The sequence below is a fragment of the Prionailurus viverrinus genome, chromosome B4 (genome assembly GCF_022837055.1).
Source record: "Prionailurus viverrinus isolate Anna chromosome B4, UM_Priviv_1.0, whole genome shotgun sequence".
Lineage (NCBI taxonomy): Eukaryota > Metazoa > Chordata > Mammalia > Carnivora > Felidae > Prionailurus > Prionailurus viverrinus.
In genome coordinates, this window is record NC_062567.1 from 32,093,616 (window position 1) to 32,112,806 (window position 19,191).

Here is a 19,191-nt window from a genome sequence, read left to right on the forward strand (position 1 = left end):
CTTAATTTATTCCATCTTCTCACAATAGAAAACTAGGGATTGAGACAACTAGGAGTCACTCTATGGTTTAGACCACCTCAGCTAGCTACTTCCTAGAAAATGGCTTACTCCTTGATCTGCAGGATTTAGGTAAGGGTGTCTTTCAGGCATAAGCCCCTGCAGGGGTCAATTTCATTTTCTTCTTAGGGCAGTTTGCTTAATACATCTCCTGTACTTATGAGGTATAATTCAGAAAGTCCAATGCAGGGTTCTGCAGACTGCATCAGACACCATCAGAGACACATCTGAGTCAACTGTGGAATGACTCAAGGCTTTGAAATATTTAAACCATATGTCTCATGAAGCTAGGTGAAAACGATGCCAGTTTCTCTACTAGAGGCTGTCATCTGAGACTGAAGCTCAACTTGGCAATGATCCTGTATTCCCAGCCTCACTGGTCACATTGCTGTGGGCTGTGAACCTGTCAGTACTGCTGAGCCACATGACTTGGAATAGGACCACAGGTAAGCAGAGGTACTGTGGGCCCCATGGAAGGTGGCCAGGGACATTTAGTGGTCTTTTCTAGGCCAGGACAATATTTATGCCCCTGAATAAGACTGGGTTTGGAAGGGAAAGTGAAAAGAGTATATTTTCTGCCCTGGAGGAGGTAGGAAAACACCATTATTTTCACCAAATGACATTTATTAAGAGTCTTATCCTCTGAAAATTAGCCAAGATTCACAGGCATTCTTTGAGAGAAGGAGTAAGTATTACAAGAATATTGTCTGTCTTATCTTTGAAGTCTCTCAAAGGTTGTTTCCCTCTTTCTGAAAAGTACCCAGCAGAACACCTGACATGGAAGATGCTTGCTAACAGCTTGGCACAGTGGAAATGACATCGACTATAAAGTCAGAGGCACCAGATTCTATTCCCAGTTCTGCCACTTAATAATGGTGTAATTAATATTACACTTAATTGCTCTGAGCTTCATTTCCCTCTTTCCTAAAATGAGGATGCTAATACCTTTCTTATGAGGGTGTTTTGAAGATTATATGCAATGAGATATGTGTAGCACATGGCAGGTTATTCAGAAATGTTAGTTGAATTTTAATTCAAAGAAGATGACATCATGGTAAATGAATACAGATCCAATAGCCAAGGAGCACCCCCTCTGTCCCAATTAATCCCAGGACAAGTAAAAATTTGAATAAAAATGGAATATATGGTCAAGGACTCTTCCTTTTTGTCTCTTTTTGATGTGTTGTATCTGTAAAAACTAGTAAAGGAGGGGGAGAGAAGGCTCAAAAAGCTGGAGAGGTTTCCTCAAGTCTGGAGCCATATGATTCTCTTAAAACCAACTCTTTCCTTCTTACTGCTCTCCAAAAGGGGTTGTGGTAGCCAGAGAAGCCACTGAGTTGCTGCTATACCCTCCCTTAGGAGTAGCTGCCCATGTTGTGAATCCCAAGCCAGGGGATGCCAGTGATTCTGACCTGTCTTCAGGGGTGGAAGATGGTGGGTGATATTCAAGTCAGTTTACTCCTCCATTATTCAGGAGAAGGGAGTGGGGCTGGTTAGGGGGGCACAGAGAATCCAAGATGACAGGCAATCCAACCTTCCCTACCCTGCCTCATTCAGCCAATAGTTCTAATCTTTCTTCCAGGCTTTGTTTCTAGAAGTTGCTTATAATGTCTGCTTATAAGACATTTGCCCTTTTTGTACTGGAAAGTGCAAGGGAACAATGACGTAGCCTCTGAGGAGGGGAACAGGAGGTCCCCATGGGCTGGAATGCTGAGCCCTGAGCAAATGAAGCCCTGGCTGAGCTTGAGGGTGGTCTGTGCAGCTGATGAAGTGAGAGAAGAGTAGAACAGCAGCCTGAGTGAATCTGGGGGACTGGTTGTGAAGAGGTTTGGTTTGCCAGTTGGTGGGAATAGCTGCTTCTAGATTATGTGTTGGGGGGTGAGGGTGGAGACAGGGTAGGAAAGGGGAGAAGAAGGACCATCATCTGCCTCCTTGGAAGAAGAGGCTTGGCTCAGGGAGGAATCTGTTTCCTGTATATCCCAGCCATGGACTAGAGTAGAGACTCTATCTCAATGGGTTGTCCTGGTCCAACTCCTGGTAGATTTAGGAGGTATAACATTTGTCTTCCAAGAACATGGGGTCTTTCACTGATTAGTTTTGCCCCTCACTCTCCTTCTTTCAATACTGGCACTCCTTCCTCCCCTTCTTCTCCATCTCTCTGGTCCCTGCAGATCACACACCTTTTTCAGAGGCCTACCTTGGGTTTGAAGGCAATGAGCTTCAGAATCATCTCCACAGTGAAGAGGCCAGTGAAGAGCATGTTGAGGATGTTCATGGCGATTTTGAATAGGCAGCTCTGGCCATAGTGCTGAGGGGAGGGGAAAGATTGTGAAAATGAGGCGGGAACATCCCTACTCCTCACCACCCTCCTCTCAACAGAGATCTTCTTTGAACTAAAACCTGGAAGGCCATTCACATCTCCATGGGCAGTAAGATGGACTGAGGAAAACCTACAAATTCTTCTCTTCTCTGCTAGCTCTGAAAATGCAGGTTGACAGAATTCTGTGTTCCTGCTTTGATTGGTTATGACAACTTTATGGAGACTTCTGGCTCTCAGGAGAGCTCAAGCACAAGTTGACTTCCCTGAAGACAGGCAGATATAGAACCAACCTCTACACCCATGCCTCACTGACAATAATGAGCTCTTCAAGCTCCCCCTCTGTTCTCCATTTCCTTCACTCTAAATGTTTTCTTAACCCAGGCTCCTATGGATTCTTTCATAAGATGCCAGAGAGGAGCTCATCCTTGAAAGGGACACTTATCTTTCTCTATCTGGGAAAAGAAGACAGTTCTGCTCTTTCTGCTTCCTTGGTCAATATGAAGGTGACACGCTAGAGATAGCCAGGCAGGTCTTTTACACTTCATATCCTCCCCTAGCATTCTCCCTCCTGCAGGCATCACGTATCCAGGGCCCCCCTTGCACTGACCTGCATTGCCAAGCAGATGGTGTTGAGCAGGATGAGGACGAACATCAGGTATTCAAAGTAGGTGGAGTTGACCACGTACCACACTTTGTACTGGTGCTGGTTTTTGGGGATGTACCTCCGCAGGGGCCGGGCCTTGAGGGCATATTCCACACACTGTCGCTGGGAGGGAGGCAGCGGGAGGGTTGGGGTGGGAATGGAGAGAGGGGGTTAGTAACCTGGATGATGTGTGTGGGGATGGCAGAGGAGTGTGGGATGTGGATGAAACTATACACCTTGGGAGTCAGAGAAATAATCTACTGCTCTACCTCATTTATAGGTTTGAGAGACTATTTGGACTTAAAAAAAATTTTTCTGTAACTCCCTAAATGAAGGAAAGAATTGCCTCTAGTCAATCTCCTTACCAAGATTTAGTCATGGAGTTTGTGTCTCATTTTCTCAACTTGGTAATGTCTGGTATGCTGCCAACAGTTGGCATTTGATAAATACTGAATGACAGTTCCTCTTCCCATTGGTTATTTCCTATACCACAGATGCTCCTTGGGGCACTTCCCTCCTCAACTTTTCCTCCTATCCTAAGTCAATCTTCCTTATTTACCCATGTACACAAGATCTGAAGATAGTTCATGGATAGGGGAGGAGATCTTAGGCTGACGACATTCCTGAGACTCCAGAACAGATCTAGTTCATTTCTCTGCACTGTGCCCAGATTCCTATGTCAGGAACTGGCGAGTCATTCCAGCCTCTTCCCTTACTCTCAGCCTCCACACCCAATCTCTAAGCCTGACCAATTTTATTTCCTCTTATTTTCTCCACCTCCACTATCATTAACCTGATAGTAGATGAGGGTCTAATCATCTCTCATCTATATTTTCTAATTGGTCTCCTTCTTTCCTGTCTTTCTTCCAATCCAAAGGTCATAGAACAGCCAGAATGACGAGTCTAAACTCAAAATGTTGACATCAAAGTCCATGAGAGGTCCAGCTGGTCTAACTGGTGTAGAGCTGAGTGTCTTGTGCTATGTGCTTTCCCATATGAGACCTTAAGTTACTCACACACAGGGATATAACTCCTCCTTACTCTCCCCATTGAGGAGTCTAGCTGGGGAACTGAGCTCAGTGACAACATGTTGCAGCCCACTGTAACAGCTTCATTCTTCACTGATGGAGTTGCCAACTTTCTCAGAGGCCACAGAATACCTTACTGTCCTGGCATTATCACATTATTCCTACTGAAGCCTCTTTCTTGCCCCCACCTCATGCACAGGCCTCTGTGTTTTACTTAAACCATTTAAGGGTTTTCTAAGGCCCTTCTCTTCCTCACCCCTGAAATCCTCACTGCCTCATTGCTCTAGTTTCTTTCTTCATTATCAGTGTGCCAACCCACGTGGGCACTTATTGTTAACTTCTAAGAGATAGGGTGTGAGGTTTTTTCTCACAGCATCTATCATGGAGTCTCCTTAAGTAGGTGCTTAACAAATATTTGTTGGCTGAATATCAGATTCAGGATTTGCAGAGATTTGCATTTCTTTCGTCCAGGGCCTTCCAGAAGACTGACAGCCCTATTCCCTTGTTGAGGAGCAGACAGATGATCTTAGCATCTGCATAGATCTCTCTTCTGACCTCAGCCTCTCTTCTGGGTTGGCCACAGGCTGCCAACTGCTGTTATTCCTCGCATGCTCCCCACCCGGCCCTGCCACCTGTTCCTCTCTTCCTAGAAAGCTACCTGGTTCTTGTCCAGTTCACAGTTCTTGTATTCCTGCTCCCCCTGCTCCTGGAAGGTGACGATGACAAAACCCACGAAGATGTTCATCATGAAGAAGGCAATGATGATGATGTAGATGATGAAAAAGATGGAGATCTCCACACGGTAGTTGTAGATGGGGCCCTTGTCTTCTGTGTGGGAGTCGATGGAGCGGTACAGCAGCCTGCAGGAGGAGACAAGCCCCACAGAGGGAACCGGAGAAGCAGTGTCACTTCTGTGGAATGACAGCACCACTACTCCTAGGTATCCTCAGGATCAAGGGTGCTGGAAACAGCTATAGGCTGGGAGTCAGAAGATCTGGGTTCAAGTTCCAGCTCTGCCACTTACTGGGGTGGGACCATGGACAAATCAATCTCTTTGAGCCTCAGATTCTTCATTTGTGAAATGGAGAGACAATAATTCCTGACTTTCCTACCTGGCAAGATAGTTGATATAGTGTATACGAGGGTGTTTTGAAACTGTCAAGAATTTGTAAAATGAGTCATGGACATTGATTTCAAATACTGGAAACATCAGTAAATATTGAAACAGCTTTGCAAACTGGCATAGGCTCAGAGGATGTTACAGTGAGCATAAAATAAATCTATCTGAGAGCAAATATCCATTTAGATAAAAATATTAGGTAAAAATGACCCAAGCTTATTCAGATCATCAACAATGGTTTGGGTTTATACTTAGGTAGTTTATATATGTATGCCATTATATGTGTATGTTTCTCTTCATGGACAGAGATTAACTCCTCTCTTTCTTTTGTTACTCTGCACAGTACTTGGTTATTCTCTAGGTATCATCTATATTTTACCATATAATAATGGGACTCTTATCTAAGATCCATGTGTGGTTACTGACTTAGGAATATTTAGAATTTTCTTTCTTTTAGATGATAATTTCCCTGGAGTGCACTGGGTGGGGCATACAGGGAAGCAGGTGTCTATACAAAGATATATGGAACACCTGATGCACAAGCTGCCTGGTAGAAGTGATAACAGTGTAAAGGGCCAACCAGGCTGGTCTAGGCATGATCTCTGCAGAGGAATTTGGACTCAGGCTTCCATCCTTTTCTTACTTTTCACCGTAATTATAGACAAGGCTTTTTCCAAGGAGACTGAGGTAGAGTCTAAAACAGATATCTTTGCCATCTCTACCCACATTGAGTGCATGTTGGGATCAGTAATTTTGAATCCTAAGGGCTATCTAAGGGCTCATACCTACAGAAACTGACCCCATTCCTATGTGCCATGAGAGTAATGATAAAGACCCCTATCATTGTAGCTCACTCTGAAGTAGGGAAGGAGAGCTAAAAGAAGACCATTTTTGGTTGGAATTTCTGAAAATTTGACATCTTCCAGAAAAAGAATAGTCTATGTTTCAGCAGTGACCATGGTATGCAGATTGTCTAGGAACAAACCCTCATTGTTTGGGGAGGACACAGGTAAGCACGACCTGAGTGTGGGACAGTAATAAAACTTGGGGGAATAGCTTGGAATCTAATATCAGGGTGGACAGACTGTGATTTGCATACTCACTCTGGCCACCCCTCAAAGGTGGAGACGGTAAAGAGGGCCATCATGGCTGCCAGAACATTGTCAAAGTCAAACTTGCTGTTTTCCCAGCTGCGAGGCTGGATGATGGGGTGGTCAACTTCCCCATCCTTGTATGTGATGTAGTTACCCCTGAGAAAGAAGGAAGAGTTAATTCTTGTGTTTCTCACCTTCCTTCACACCTGACCCACCAATGACTCCTGGCTTGCTGGGTGGGATGAGACTGGCTAGGCTAAACCCCACAGTGTGAGCCGTTGTGAAGAACTTCAGTGGGTAGACCTTTCAAGAATAGATAATCTTACATTTCATGTCAACAGTATCACATTACCCAAAGGTAGAAGTCCACCTGTCAGTGCTATCTGAGAAAGAATGGACTGTCCTTCCTCTCAGGCCAAGTCACTAACCTCCCAGAATTAACTATCCTTTGTGCTGGCTGCCCTCCAGCTTGTACTCACTTGCATTCCGCCTCGGTCTGCTTGGAACTATCTGAACAGGTGTAGAGCTTTCCCTGGAAGGCAAAAGAACAAAGTGATTGGAGATGTTCATTAATCAATGAATCAGTCAAGAAATGATTAGTGATCATGTCTATAGCCCAGCACTGTGCTAGGAACTTGGGGCAAAAAGGACAAGGTGAGCAGAATCTAACAGGGAAGCCATGACTCACATATACCAAGCAGTCAGTGACTAAAGATGCTCAGTGCTGGATGTACCATTGAAATTTTTTAAAAAGGGGAGAACTCCACTCCACAAGAGCTGGACTCTTTTGGCTGGCCTAAAGAAGGTGGAAGTGGAACAGATCTCAGAGGGACAAATTAAATGGCTGGAAATCAGGTGAATTTATATGGTCAGTGGGAGAGGGCAGGGGGAAGAATGCTTCAGAAATAAAAGGATTAAGGCAGAAAGAGCAGAAACCAAGGAAGCCAGCCTCACTGTAGCTGGGGGGGCCTTGTCAGGAGGCAGTGAGAAAGAACCTGGATGGATGCAGTGTTCTGAAAGCTGGCTGGAGAAGGGTGGATTTGATGCTGTCAATAATGGGGGACCACTGCGGAGGTTTGAGCAGGTGACTGGCATGAGGCTTCAGAGGATAAAAGTCCCTCTCCCTTTCTTGCTAGAAGGAAGGGAAGGGATCAGAAAGGCAGGCTGCGCTGCAAGACCAAGGGGGTCCTTGGCTTGGTGGAGAGTCCTCCTTCCCAGTAGGGGAAGCTGAGGGGAGGGTGTTTGGAGGTTCCACTCATCCTAAGTCTGACCCAGGCCGCTGTCCTCTTTTGAGTGTATCTGCCAGGAATCTTTCTCAGGCATGCTGACAGGAGGGGAAGGAAGCAGGAGCACAGATCAGAGCCAAGCTATTACCTTGAAAAGCTGGACCCCGATGCAGGCGAACATGAACTGGAGCAGCGTGGTGACAATCACGATATTCCCTATGGTTCGGATGGCGACAAACACGCACTGGACCACGTGCTGTGGTGGAAAGGGAAGGCAGGGGACAGGTTTCAGGAAGTGCCTACAGCCTGAGCTTCCGTTAGCCAAGGCACGAACCTCTTGAGGGAGGCTCATGGACAGCCCCTTTGTCACCAGAGTGAAAATATGACTCAAAGAGGCAAAGCACCTTCCCAGGTTCACATGGTGATGGGATCCAATGGAACTCAAAGTCCCTTGTTGGGCTTTAGGTGACTATAGGGACAAAAGCTCTGCTAGTTTCCCATTTTATAGGTGGAGGAATGGGGGCCTCATCTTCATGTGGGGGCCCTGGGTTTGTGTGTGTGTCTCCTTTATGCACACGTTTTGCTTAGAAGTTCTGATTTTGTTTTTTTTAAGTTTATTTATTTTAAGAGAGAGAGAGAGAATGCAGGGGAGGGGCAAAGAGGGAGAAAGAGAGAATCCCAAGCAGGCTCCATGTAGCTGGGCACAGAGCCTGATGAGGGGTTTGAATTCGTGAACCATGAGATCATGCCCTGAGCTGAAACCAAGAGTCAGACACTTGACTGACTGAGCCACCCAGGAGCCCCTAGAAGTTCTGATTTTGAACAGCTGCCTATCCTTGTTCTCTTTACCCTGAAGTGAGACTAGAAGTACAGGCTGGAGAGTCCAGGCTTTAACACAGCAGCCATTTGCTCCGGCCATTTCTCCTCTGTCCAGCCCTCCACCCCCACCCCCCTGCCTCACTTATATCCCCCCAGTCCACAGCTGGGTTGATGCTTGCTCTGCTGATGGCTCCTCACCTAGGCCCACCCTTCTCACCTTTAGCCCCTTGGCCCTGTTGATGGCCCTCAGGGGCCTGAGGACTCGCAGAACTCGCAAGATCTTCACCACATTAATTGCACTGGACCTGGGAGAGAGAAACAGGGCAGGGGAGTAAGCTCCTGTTGTGGTGGAGCAGGAAATAATGTGAGGGGGTGTCCTGACAGGCTGACCCCAGGCAAACTTGAGAAAGTGTAAAGTCTGTTTTGAGGACTTTCTTATCCTGGGACAATTCTCTACTCCCATCTACCATCCTAGAAGAGCCTGGAACTTGCCAGTGACCCTGGAACTTCCTGTTGGTGTGTAAATAATACGAAAAGCAATTTACCAGAAGTCATTAGCAATATAATGTGTTACTCAGGGGAGCTTTAGTAAAGAAAAGAGAACCCCAGCTCTGTCACTTAACAGCCAATTCACAGAGGATAAATTCCCTAACTTTTTCATCTGTAAAGTGGACCTCATAAGTTGTTGCAGGGATTAAATGAGGAAACAGTATCTGCATCATTTGCAGTGTGCTTGGTGCATATTATGAACCGAATAAATGGTAGCTTTTATTATTATGTCTGATGAAGACATCACCGATCTCGAAGAAATGTTATACAGATGGTGGAGCTTCAGGCCTTGTTGGCTGGAGGTGATGGAGGAGCTATTCTGGTGTTCTCCAGGCAGTTGCCCATTACAGGTGTATATAAAACCACCTGTTCATAACACACTCAGGACTTGAAGGAATGGATTCTACACAGCAGGTTCCACATGCCTGGATGCTAGGGCTTGGCCAGGATTTCTGGGAGCCTCGGCTTTTGCTGTTCCCTAGTGGAAATGAGGCACTAAGGTGCAGTTCTCCCCACAAGCCCCTCGGCAGGAAGCCTGCATGGTTTCTGGAGTTATTCATCCATCCAGGTGGTCTCTATCTCAACCCTCACACACTACCCATTTGCTTGAGATATCCTCACAGTCTTTCAGAGAGCCTTGTACACCCTTTGGGACCTAAAAAATGTATGACACATCAGCATGAGGTTAGGATAATGTGCTCAGGAGGGAGCTGGTAGATCTGATTTCTCTGGTTCATGGTTCTTTTATCTGAAAGGATTCAAAGGGCATTCCTAGTTATCCAAGTATCTCAGGGAGGGAGTCTGTTTGTACTGAATGGCAATGGAAGGGATTTTAAGGTTAGGTGCAGAAAGCACAGACTAAAGGGGGGGTGGTTCTTGGTTCAAGGTTAAATAGTAGTTTAGTGGTAGTGCTGGGATTAGAATCTAGACCTGTAGGCTCCCAGCAGACAGCTAAGATGATCACAGAGATGATAACAGATGATCACAGAGAGTGTCTCACTCCTGTTCCTCCCATGTCTGCTCTTTCTAGGCTTACCATGAAAACACCCTTGGGAAAGGACACCCAGGACCCCTTTCCTCTGCCATTGGTATGACTTTGGGCACATCTCATGCCCTGAACCTCAGTCTTCCTATCTATAAAATGGTGGTAACAGTCCCTGCCCTGCCTGCAGCTTTTTTTGTGAGGACAGTAGAAGATTGTGCATGTGAAAGGGCTTTTAAGTTGAAGGCAGAGTTAATGTTATCAGCAGATAGAACTTGGGAGAAATTAGTAATTGGATCCTTTTAAACCTGAGCAAATTGGCAACCTTGGTTGTATGGTGGAGTCACCCAGAGAACTTTTAAAATTCCTAAAGCCCGAGCCTGTAGCCCAGACCAATTAGATAAAAATTTGGGGAGAGGGATCTAGGCAAATGTCTTTCCTGAAACTACTCAGTCTATTCCACTATGCAGCCAAGACTGAGAATCTGTAATTCCTCTCTTTCTCTGTCCCCCACTCCCTTCTTCTCATCAGGTGCTTTGACTGGAGAGAGAAAGGGAGGGAAGATGGACTGGAATATCAGGGCTGGTTATGGCAATGGAGGGCCCTTGGAGCTGAGGGTAGCCAAGGGCACTGGGCAGGTAGTAGAGGAGATATGAAGGCCCTGGAGGCATTCCTCTCATTATAACTGGGCCTGGTCCTGCCTGTCATGCCAAGATCCATATATTTTAAACATATTTTGGCTGGATGGACATACTCCCCAAGTGTCACACCATTGAGGATGTGACAAAAAGCCATCATGTTGTACAATTCAGGGGTCCCTCCCTGTTCCTGTCATAGATTGGTGGCCATGCAAGACTTCAGAGTCTTGATCGTTCTCTCTGACACCCATTTCTAGTTGTGTGGCCCCATCATTGGCTGAGAGAGTCCTACTCACTGGATGCCAAAGGAGATGAGGGACACGCTGACCACCAGCAGATCCAAGATGTTGAAGTAGTTCCGGCAGAAAGAGCCCTTGTGTAGGAAAGCCCCATAAGCAGTCATCTGCAGGGAGGGAAAGAGAAACATGAGCATGAGTGGTCCCTGCCCAAGCTCCAGAGACCCCCTCATGCCTCCCTCTCCTCCCACAGCATCCTTTGGGTAGGGCAAGCTGAAGAGCAGTGAGAGGACTGGGGGCAGGCAGGACTGCAGAAAGAGAGGCAGGGCCAAGGACAATATTCTGCAATCATGTATATAACCACAAAAGAATTCCAGGCTCAGGATGGTTAAGTGGCTCCTTCCACTTACTAGACCACACCAGACTCCATATTTGAAGCCTTTTCAGATTGGGCCCTGTCATCTATCTCTCATTTTCCACTGTTCCTCATCACAGGTCCCTGATCCTGGCCCTGAGGGGCCCTTTGCTGACACTGCCCAGACCAGGTTTCCCTTTGTATGCAAACTTCCCAACCTCCTCTCCCAAGCCCCAGAGCCAGATTCAGATACTAGGCATCTGGGGGAAGGTGGGACACACCTAGTATGGTGACCAACTGTCCTGGTTTTCCCCAGGATTCCTGTTTTGGTACTGAAAGTCCTGTGTACCACCCAGGCAACTCTTCAGTCTTGGGCAAACCCAAGTCTTGGGCATCCTAGTGCCCAGTGAGAAGTTCTACCAATACATTTGGCAATTAGCATTCCTCCATTTCCTAACCTTAATTAGTGTTTATGATCTATGCCAAATATTCTAAACTCAATTCTATTATCTTCCTTTTAGACTGATGTTCTTTAAGGTCCAAGCTATGTGAACACACAGAGGGACAATGTGGGACCATGGTTAAAAGCATAGGCTCTGGAGCCAGGTTGCTTGAGTTTGAATCCCAGCTCTATCATATTTTGTTTGTATGGCCTGGAACAAGTTACTTAGCTTCTATGTCCCTGTTTCCTCATCTGAGAAATGAGGGTAATGATAATGTCTACCCTCTAGGGTTATTGGCATCAAATGAGTTATTACAGGTAAAACACTTACTATCATCAGAGAAAACTAAACTTGAGGCCAGATAGATTGGATTTGAATTCTGGATTCTTCCTATATAAGGATGTTCAGTTTCCCCATCTACAAAGTGGGCATACTATTCCCTGTCTTTATGAGGCACACATAGAAAGGCAACATGGAGGTCCTTTGAAGACTAAAACGGGAGCACATGGGATGGTGATTATTGTTACAGGACTTGGCTATTATTATCTCTCTCTGAGCTCAGTATAAAGTCACTGTAGATGCTCAACAAATAGCCTTTCCAATTCTGTTGATTTTAATTAAGAGCCAGCAGATTTCCAGGTTAAGGGTTGTGGAAGGCCATGGGCTGTGATACATCAGCCAAAGGGAACAATTTGGAGCCAGTGGCTGAGAGACTGAGAGCAGCTCCCTGGTCATCTGGGGTCCAGTTTATCTCTTTGGAATCAGAGCATGCCCAAGGCAGCATGTCCGCAGAGCAATTCAAAAGCAAACACAGGGGGAACTGACAAAAATAGCTCTTACAACCTAATTCTTTCCATTTATCTCCTACTGCAGGGGGTCACAGGGGACTCAGGCACCTGTGTCCTGCAACAGTTTCTAGAAGTGGGTATATTATATAAAAGGTTGCAGGGGAATATAGGCTTGCCATCTGGAGGAGCTTACTGTCTTGTCTCTCAGTGAAAATCTAGGAGGGGCTTGCTGTCCTGTCTTTGAGTGAAGATCTAGGACTGCAGGGACTGGATTTGGGCGGCTCCTATAATTCACTTAAACACAGAGCCTCTGTGCCTGCAGAAGGCCAAGCACCTTCCCTAGCCATTCACTTTTAGTTTCAGAGAAGGCACTGAGTCTGACCCTGCCTCACTCTTGTCTCAAATATTGTGAGGACACTACTGAGCATCACAGAGCCCTCCACGGTCAGGGAAGAGCACTCCTTGAATAGGTGCACTAGCAGGGCTCACAGTGCCAACGTCTGTCCTTTGACTTTGGGGTCCTATTTGTCAGGGACCTAGAATGAGACCAGCACTCCAAAAAGTGTGTGTGTGTAAGGGGTGGGAGGGACATGCCTGGGCAGGGCCAGCAGAATGGCCTTAGGAGAAAGGGCAACTGGGTGCTGAAAAATGAGAATTTATTTGAAAATTATTCTAGCCGTTTAAGACAACAGAAGAGGCCAGGTTCAGGTACTCAGTGCAAAGTGTCCTTTCCATACCCCGTTTTGCTAATGGCCACACAGTTCTAAGCCATTGCATAGGAAAAGCCTATTGCCGTGGTATTTTCAGCCTCAGGGAAAAAAAAGGTGGCCATGAGATTGCTGACTCTCTGAACTTGAAGGGCAGGAAAGCTGCTCTGTCCAGTCACAGGCGACCACTGTCTCCCCAGGCAGCTCTTCTAGTTACTAGGTGTATCCTATAACTTGTACTTACTGCTAGGCCCAGTTCACCTCGTCCCTCCTCTATGTGACAGTATTTTGCAGTATTCAGGCCAACAGTCATGGTCCTACAAGCCTTTTCTTCTTAAGGCCAAATATCCCCAGGTCTTTAAACTGTTCTTGACACTAAATGCCCCTTGGACAATGAGACCGTTGTTGTCTGTGCCATGGTAGAAAGCTGAGCCTTCAGGCAAGGCAGAGGGGCCCAGTGGAAGGAGGTGCAGGGAAGTGGGGTGGGGACTGGGCTTTATATTTATTTATTTATTTATTAAAAAAAATTTTTTTTTCAACGTTTATTTATTTTTGGGACAGAGAGAGACAGAGCATGAACGGGGGAGGGGCAGAGAGAGAGGGAGACACAGAATCGGAAACAGGCTCCAGGCTCTGAGCCATCAGCCCAGAGCCCGACGCAGGGCTCGAACTCACGGACTGCGAGATCATGACCTGGCTGAAGTCGGACGCTTAACCGACTGCGATTCCCAGGCGCCTGGGCTTTATATTTAGAAGCACACTGAGCCTCAAAGGGAGTAGAAGAGGGAGAGGGTGAAGGGAGGGAAGGCTCTTGCCATGATAATGTTTGCAAAGAGATCTTTCACTTCTGTTTGCATGGCAACCCTGAAGGATAAACAGCACCACTGAAATCCATAAGGGAAGCTCTGTGGAGGAGTCCTGAGAAATGGGCCTCAGAGCTTTTCTTATACCAGGAAAGAGTTTTGGGTGTGTGCCTCCCTGAGTCTGAAGTCCAGAACTCAGCTCACCATGGAAAGGGGGTTTTACAGATTACATCTCAATGCAGGTAGACAGCTTTTGGTTCCCTTTTCCCACCCCCAGGGATTGGGGCCTGGTCAGATCCACTGTCCTAAAGTAGAAGAGGAAACCTGAGGAAGTCCCTTGGTCACTGGAACCAGGGACAGAAGCTGGAGGTCTGGACAGCTCAGGCTTTTGGGGACACAGACACAGTGGACACTCAAAACGGCCCCACTCAACTTGTATCTGGATGTGACAAAACTGTCATGTACATTAAAGGTCTGGGTCATGACTTAGAAGTTGCATCAGGAAAAGAAGGGTTTGCAGGCTAGCTGTGGCACATGGTCAGATGTGGACAGTGGCTGGCATCAGCCCCAGGGAGGGGGAGAGGGAGCCTGGACTCCTTGGGAGGAGGAGTCCCAGATGAGTCTCCCAGGAAGAAGACACCAAGCTGAAGGATATGTTTTAGAGCCTACAACCCTCCTGTTCAGGTAAATGAGAAGAAAGCAAATGCTGAAATGTACTTTTCCTGGGTCTCAGAACTCACATCCTGAGTCTCAGATGGAGTGGTTTGGCAATACATTGTTTTAGAGGCTCAGATGTATACTGGAAAAACTTAGAAATAATAATAAAATAAATATAAATAATATATTAATTATAAATTAATAGAAGTAATAAAATAAAACTTAGAAAGCAATCTCTCTCATCCCAGTGCTTTCAGAGGTTGGTTCTACTGATGGGGTAAGTCTGTACAAGTTCTGCCATCAGGGGTCAGCAGCACCTGGGGCCACCAGTCACAGGCCGGGCCAGCTCCATGTGCTCTCAGGACCGGGGCTTGGGACCTGGTTCTTCTTTCATGCTTAGGGCAAGGGGCATCGTAACAAGGCTTTTCAACAGGAAACTGAGGACTCAAGTAATCTACAGTCGTCTGTTGAAAGCCCCCAATGGAAGACTGGCCCCAAATCTTGCATTAACTAGGCCCATGATTCCTATCACCCAGGCCCATCTGGAGCCTAGCCTTGGCACCTGCCACTTGTATGGAGGAAGGTGTTGACCAAGGCTGTCCAAGGGCATGGACAAAGTGATTTCCCATGCCCCATGAGCTTTTCCACTCTTGGAGTTTGTGCAGCATCTCCTCTGGGGAGGAGGAGGGAGGGGGAGTTCTAAGCAGGGGTTAGTCATCAATGACCCGGAGGTAGGGTGTGTGGGGGTGGTGGGGCACAACACGCATTGGCACACTGCCAGACCTGGTGACAGGACATCAGTGTTGACACTGTGAGCCTTCCAGCCTTCCAGGCTGAGAGGAGGCACAGCAGTGGCGGTGGGTTTCTTCTAACTTCTGAGCCTGAGCAAAGTAAGGGGCACAAAGTGAGGGGCACAAAGTGAGGAGCACTAATTCATCAAATTTCATGCTTGAGAGTAAAAAAGAGAGAGTGAAAGAAACAAGAGAGAAAAGAGACAGCAGATATAGAGAAATAGGCAGAGAGTGCATTGCTCAGATTGCATTACCTTAAGGATAATTTCTAATGTAAAGATACTAGTGAAGACATAGTCTGCATTGCCTAGGATCTGAAAAATAAGCACAATTGGATTAGTGGCTCTGAGAGTGAACTCGACACCAACAGAAACATGTGTGTTAGCGCCAGAAAGCAGCAGAGAGCTAGTGGAGGCTCACGGAGGACAGGATGGGGAGAGGCATTAGGGCTTTACCTTCAGAGCAATTTCAATGGTGAAAATGGTAGTGAAAACAATGTCAAAATAAAACAGAATCTGCAAAACAAAAAGAAACAGGGTGGGAATGGGGTGGGAAGAGAGAGAAGCAGGATGGAAGGAGAGGTCAGCGGACATTCACCAGAAAAGGAGTCACTCTTCAGAACCACACTACATGTCATGTGAGCTTTTCCATGTGGAGACAGTTAGGAGATGAGTAGCATATACACAGCATTGGATCCTGAAGTGGGGCTGGCCTCAGGCAGCTTAGTGGCTTCACACGAAGTCCCCAGACATGTGAGGGGAGCTTCCAGGGTCCTGGGTCTGGGCAGCATTTGGTTGGATGCTTTTCTCATTAATCCAATTTACTTACAAACCCAAATCAGACCACTGGGATGCTTGTCAAAAGGACAGAGAGTGGGGTTTTCTTTTTATTGCAGGAAAATGCAAAATACTTAACTCACTTTGGTGTGACTCAGCTGGCTTCTCATGTTGGTGGAAATACTGGTGTTGTGTTCTTTGGGGCATAGGAAGGAAGATCCTCAATGTGAGGACTGCCGAGGCTGGGGGCAGGCTACGTGGTTCAAGCTCTGTTATATCTCAGGTGATGGATCAGAGCTAGGGCCAACACCTTTTTTAAGAAAACTCTGGACCAAGCAGGCTGCAGGACCACCAAGTGGTTTGGCATGAGTATGACTTTAGGTTGGTGGACTCTTCTCTTCACGTCCATCTGGTTGGGATTTGACAAAGTCTTCAGGCTTTGAGATAGAGCGGTTCTTACTCTAGCCTTTAATATTGTTTACCAGAGCCTTGGGTGGGTCTCTAAATTTAGTTTTCTACTCTACAGAAGGTCACTGAAGCTCTCTTTTGTATAAGGTCAGCCTCATCTTTGGCACCTATTTGCCAATGCTCCCCCTATCTGCTTGGTGATTAGGACCAGTTAGAGTTTATTGGGAGCAAGGCAGGAAGTCAGAGGCTACTTTTTACTAAGTACATAGGGAACCAGGGATACATCCATAGGGCAATGAGGGTCCCGAATTTTGCCAATCAGGCCAGCCTGAGGCATATGGGTACAGGTTCTCTTATTCATTTATGATGGTTTCTACCAAAGCCCTAATCTCTTAAAGAAATGTTTATTGTGCATCTGATTATAGTATTTGGAATTGGGGTCCGGATTGAGGTTGGCAACAGAGCTCTGGGCCCAGTCCCATCCTTGGGAAGAAGAGGTGCAGGGGACAAAAGGGAATGCATACATGGTTCCTGAAGGAGGTGTGCTGGACAGGGTCCTCAGCTGCCAGGGAAATGCTGCTGAGCAGAATGAAGAAGAGGATCAGGTTGGTGAAGATCGTGTCATTGACAATGCGGTGGCACTGGAGGCGAAATCTGTGTGGGGAGGAGGAAAGAAGGACCGAAGTATGTCAGAAAGGTCAGAGAAGCAGCTCCTGGGTCGCCGGAGCTCAACTCCTTCTTTCAGCTTATGAAAGGTGCTTGTTAGTTTGGGAGTGGGCTCTTCAACCTGAGGTCTTACTGCTGAGGGTAGTGACAATCACATCCCTCCCCCCTCTACACCCTCAGTGTGAGGCACATCTGTATAGAACTTTGCAGCTATAAAGCACTGTCACAGGCAGTAAGCTTTTGACATTTTGGAGGGTTACATCTGAGACCTTCAGGAATCCCAATATTTTCACATACTGCTGTGACATTAACAACTGGCTTTTTTGGGGGGACTTCTTTTTCCCCATCATTAAATCATTTTATAAGATCTCCTTCATATTTTTATATATAAGGAACAACAGATCCCACCCAGAGTCGATGCTGAAAGGCTGGCTAAGCCTACTCTCTGGCTAGGTAATATGCTCCTGTGTAATAGCTCCAAGGCATGCAATTCAATTCCACACTTTCTGGGCACTCATTGGTAGTACCACAAAGGCTAAATCCTTGAATGTCAAGTGTGTCTTATATACTATCTCATCCTGGCAGCTCAGGAAGGGGATATGGGTGTTATTATCTTCATTTTATAGGTAAAAACACTGAAACCCTGGAAGGAGAGGCTGGCCCAGAAAGACAATTTGTAGAGTGTTGTGTGTGTGGGGGTGCGGTGTTCAGGACTTGAATCCAGGCTTTCAGACTTCTTCTCACAACATTGTAGTGCTCTGAGAGACCCCACTGCTGCAGAAGCAGAAATCTTGGAAAGGGCAAACTCTATGAGACAATTCTGGCTTCATTAGAGTTAGAAGGTCTGCATTGATTATCCCTTTCAAACAAATAAGCAAATCCACTGAGCCAGGGTCTGTGTGATAGGTATCCAGGAAGGGCAGAGTTACCTGAGAATAGATGCTAGTAGTAGCACTGCTATGGGGAAACTGCATTTCAAGCCAGTCTTAAGGTAGGGCACTGAAGCTTGGGACTTTAGGCTAAGCCAACACTCTTAAGAAGCCTCTGGAAGAAAGCTTCCCAATATTAATTTAGGTCCACAAGAATCTGATGAAGTACTGAGGTCACAATCAAAAATCATTATGCACATAAGAGGATGAACTTCTAAGATGAGAAATCAGAAGAAACAACAAATAAATGATTTAGAATGCCCTCCCAAAGACTGTGTATACTGAACATATCAGATAGAGAATGTAACAACTATATTTGAAATATTTAACAGAATAAAGGACTTGATCACAAAGTTGAGGAATCAATAGGAGAAGTATTAGATATAGACAGATGGTTCTAGAAAATCAAGCTGCAAATGGAACTGTTTGAAATGAAAAAAAAAAGTCGATATAAAAACTGGTTTAAACAGTAACGTAGACAAAGTTAAAGAGAGAATTAAGAAATTGGAAGATATAACTGAGAAAACTACCCTGAATACTAAAAGAGATATAATGAGGTGAAAGATTTATAAGACACATTAAGACGTAGGAGGACAGAAGGAGAAGGTTTAACATATGTCTACTTGGAATGCTAGAAGGAAAGAACAGAAAGAGATTATGGCCACAATTTTGCAAGAATTAGCAATTCTCATTCTAATTTTTAATGTTTTTTTTTGACAATTAGAGAAAAATATAAATCGATAACATTCCAAGCAGGATTAATGGCCAGAAATCCATATCTAGACACATGGTAGTATATCTATACAATACCAAAGGCAACATACGATATTCAAAACAGCTAGAGATAAGGGGAAGATTATCTACAAAGGAATGATAGTAGGAAAAATACAGTGTAATAATACCTTTGATATATTAAAAGACAAATCCTGTCAACCTAACATTGTGTACACAGCAAAACTATCTTTCAAGAACAAGAAATGAAAATAAGAACAAGAGATAAACAGGTCAAATGACTTTACATAAAGAAACACTAGGGGCTTTGGGTCAATACTACCCAAAGCTATCTACACATTCAATACAATCCCAACCAAAATTTCACCAGCATTCTTCTCAAAGCTAGAACAAGCAATCCTAAAATTTGTATGGAACCACAAAA

The 19,191-nt window shown here is 45.7% G+C and overlaps 1 protein-coding gene across 13 annotated transcripts in view; it reads right to left on the reverse strand.

Moving 5' to 3' along the window:
- CACNA1C (calcium voltage-gated channel subunit alpha1 C) overlaps window positions 1-19,191 on the reverse strand; it is a 662,670-nt gene that overhangs the window by 83,341 nt on the left and 560,138 nt on the right. For 11 of the 13 annotated variants that reach the window (XM_047867044.1, XM_047867043.1, XM_047867040.1 and 8 more), the window contains 10 exons: window positions 16,965-17,094; window positions 15,712-15,771; window positions 10,773-10,879; window positions 8,525-8,612; window positions 7,637-7,744; window positions 6,742-6,794; window positions 6,272-6,418; window positions 4,707-4,908; window positions 2,985-3,143; window positions 2,255-2,365 (listed from right to left, as the gene is read on the reverse strand). In XM_047867044.1, coding sequence (XP_047723000.1) covers window positions 2,255-2,365; window positions 2,985-3,143; window positions 4,707-4,908; window positions 6,272-6,418; window positions 6,742-6,794; window positions 7,637-7,744; window positions 8,525-8,612; window positions 10,773-10,879; window positions 15,712-15,771; window positions 16,965-17,094 — 1,165 coding nt within the window. The remainder of the gene's footprint in view (window positions 1-2,254; window positions 2,366-2,984; window positions 3,144-4,706; window positions 4,909-6,271; window positions 6,419-6,741; window positions 6,795-7,636; window positions 7,745-8,524; window positions 8,613-10,772; window positions 10,880-15,711; window positions 15,772-16,964; window positions 17,095-19,191) is intronic. The other 2 variants (XM_047867039.1, XM_047867042.1) reach the window with 1 other exon arrangement.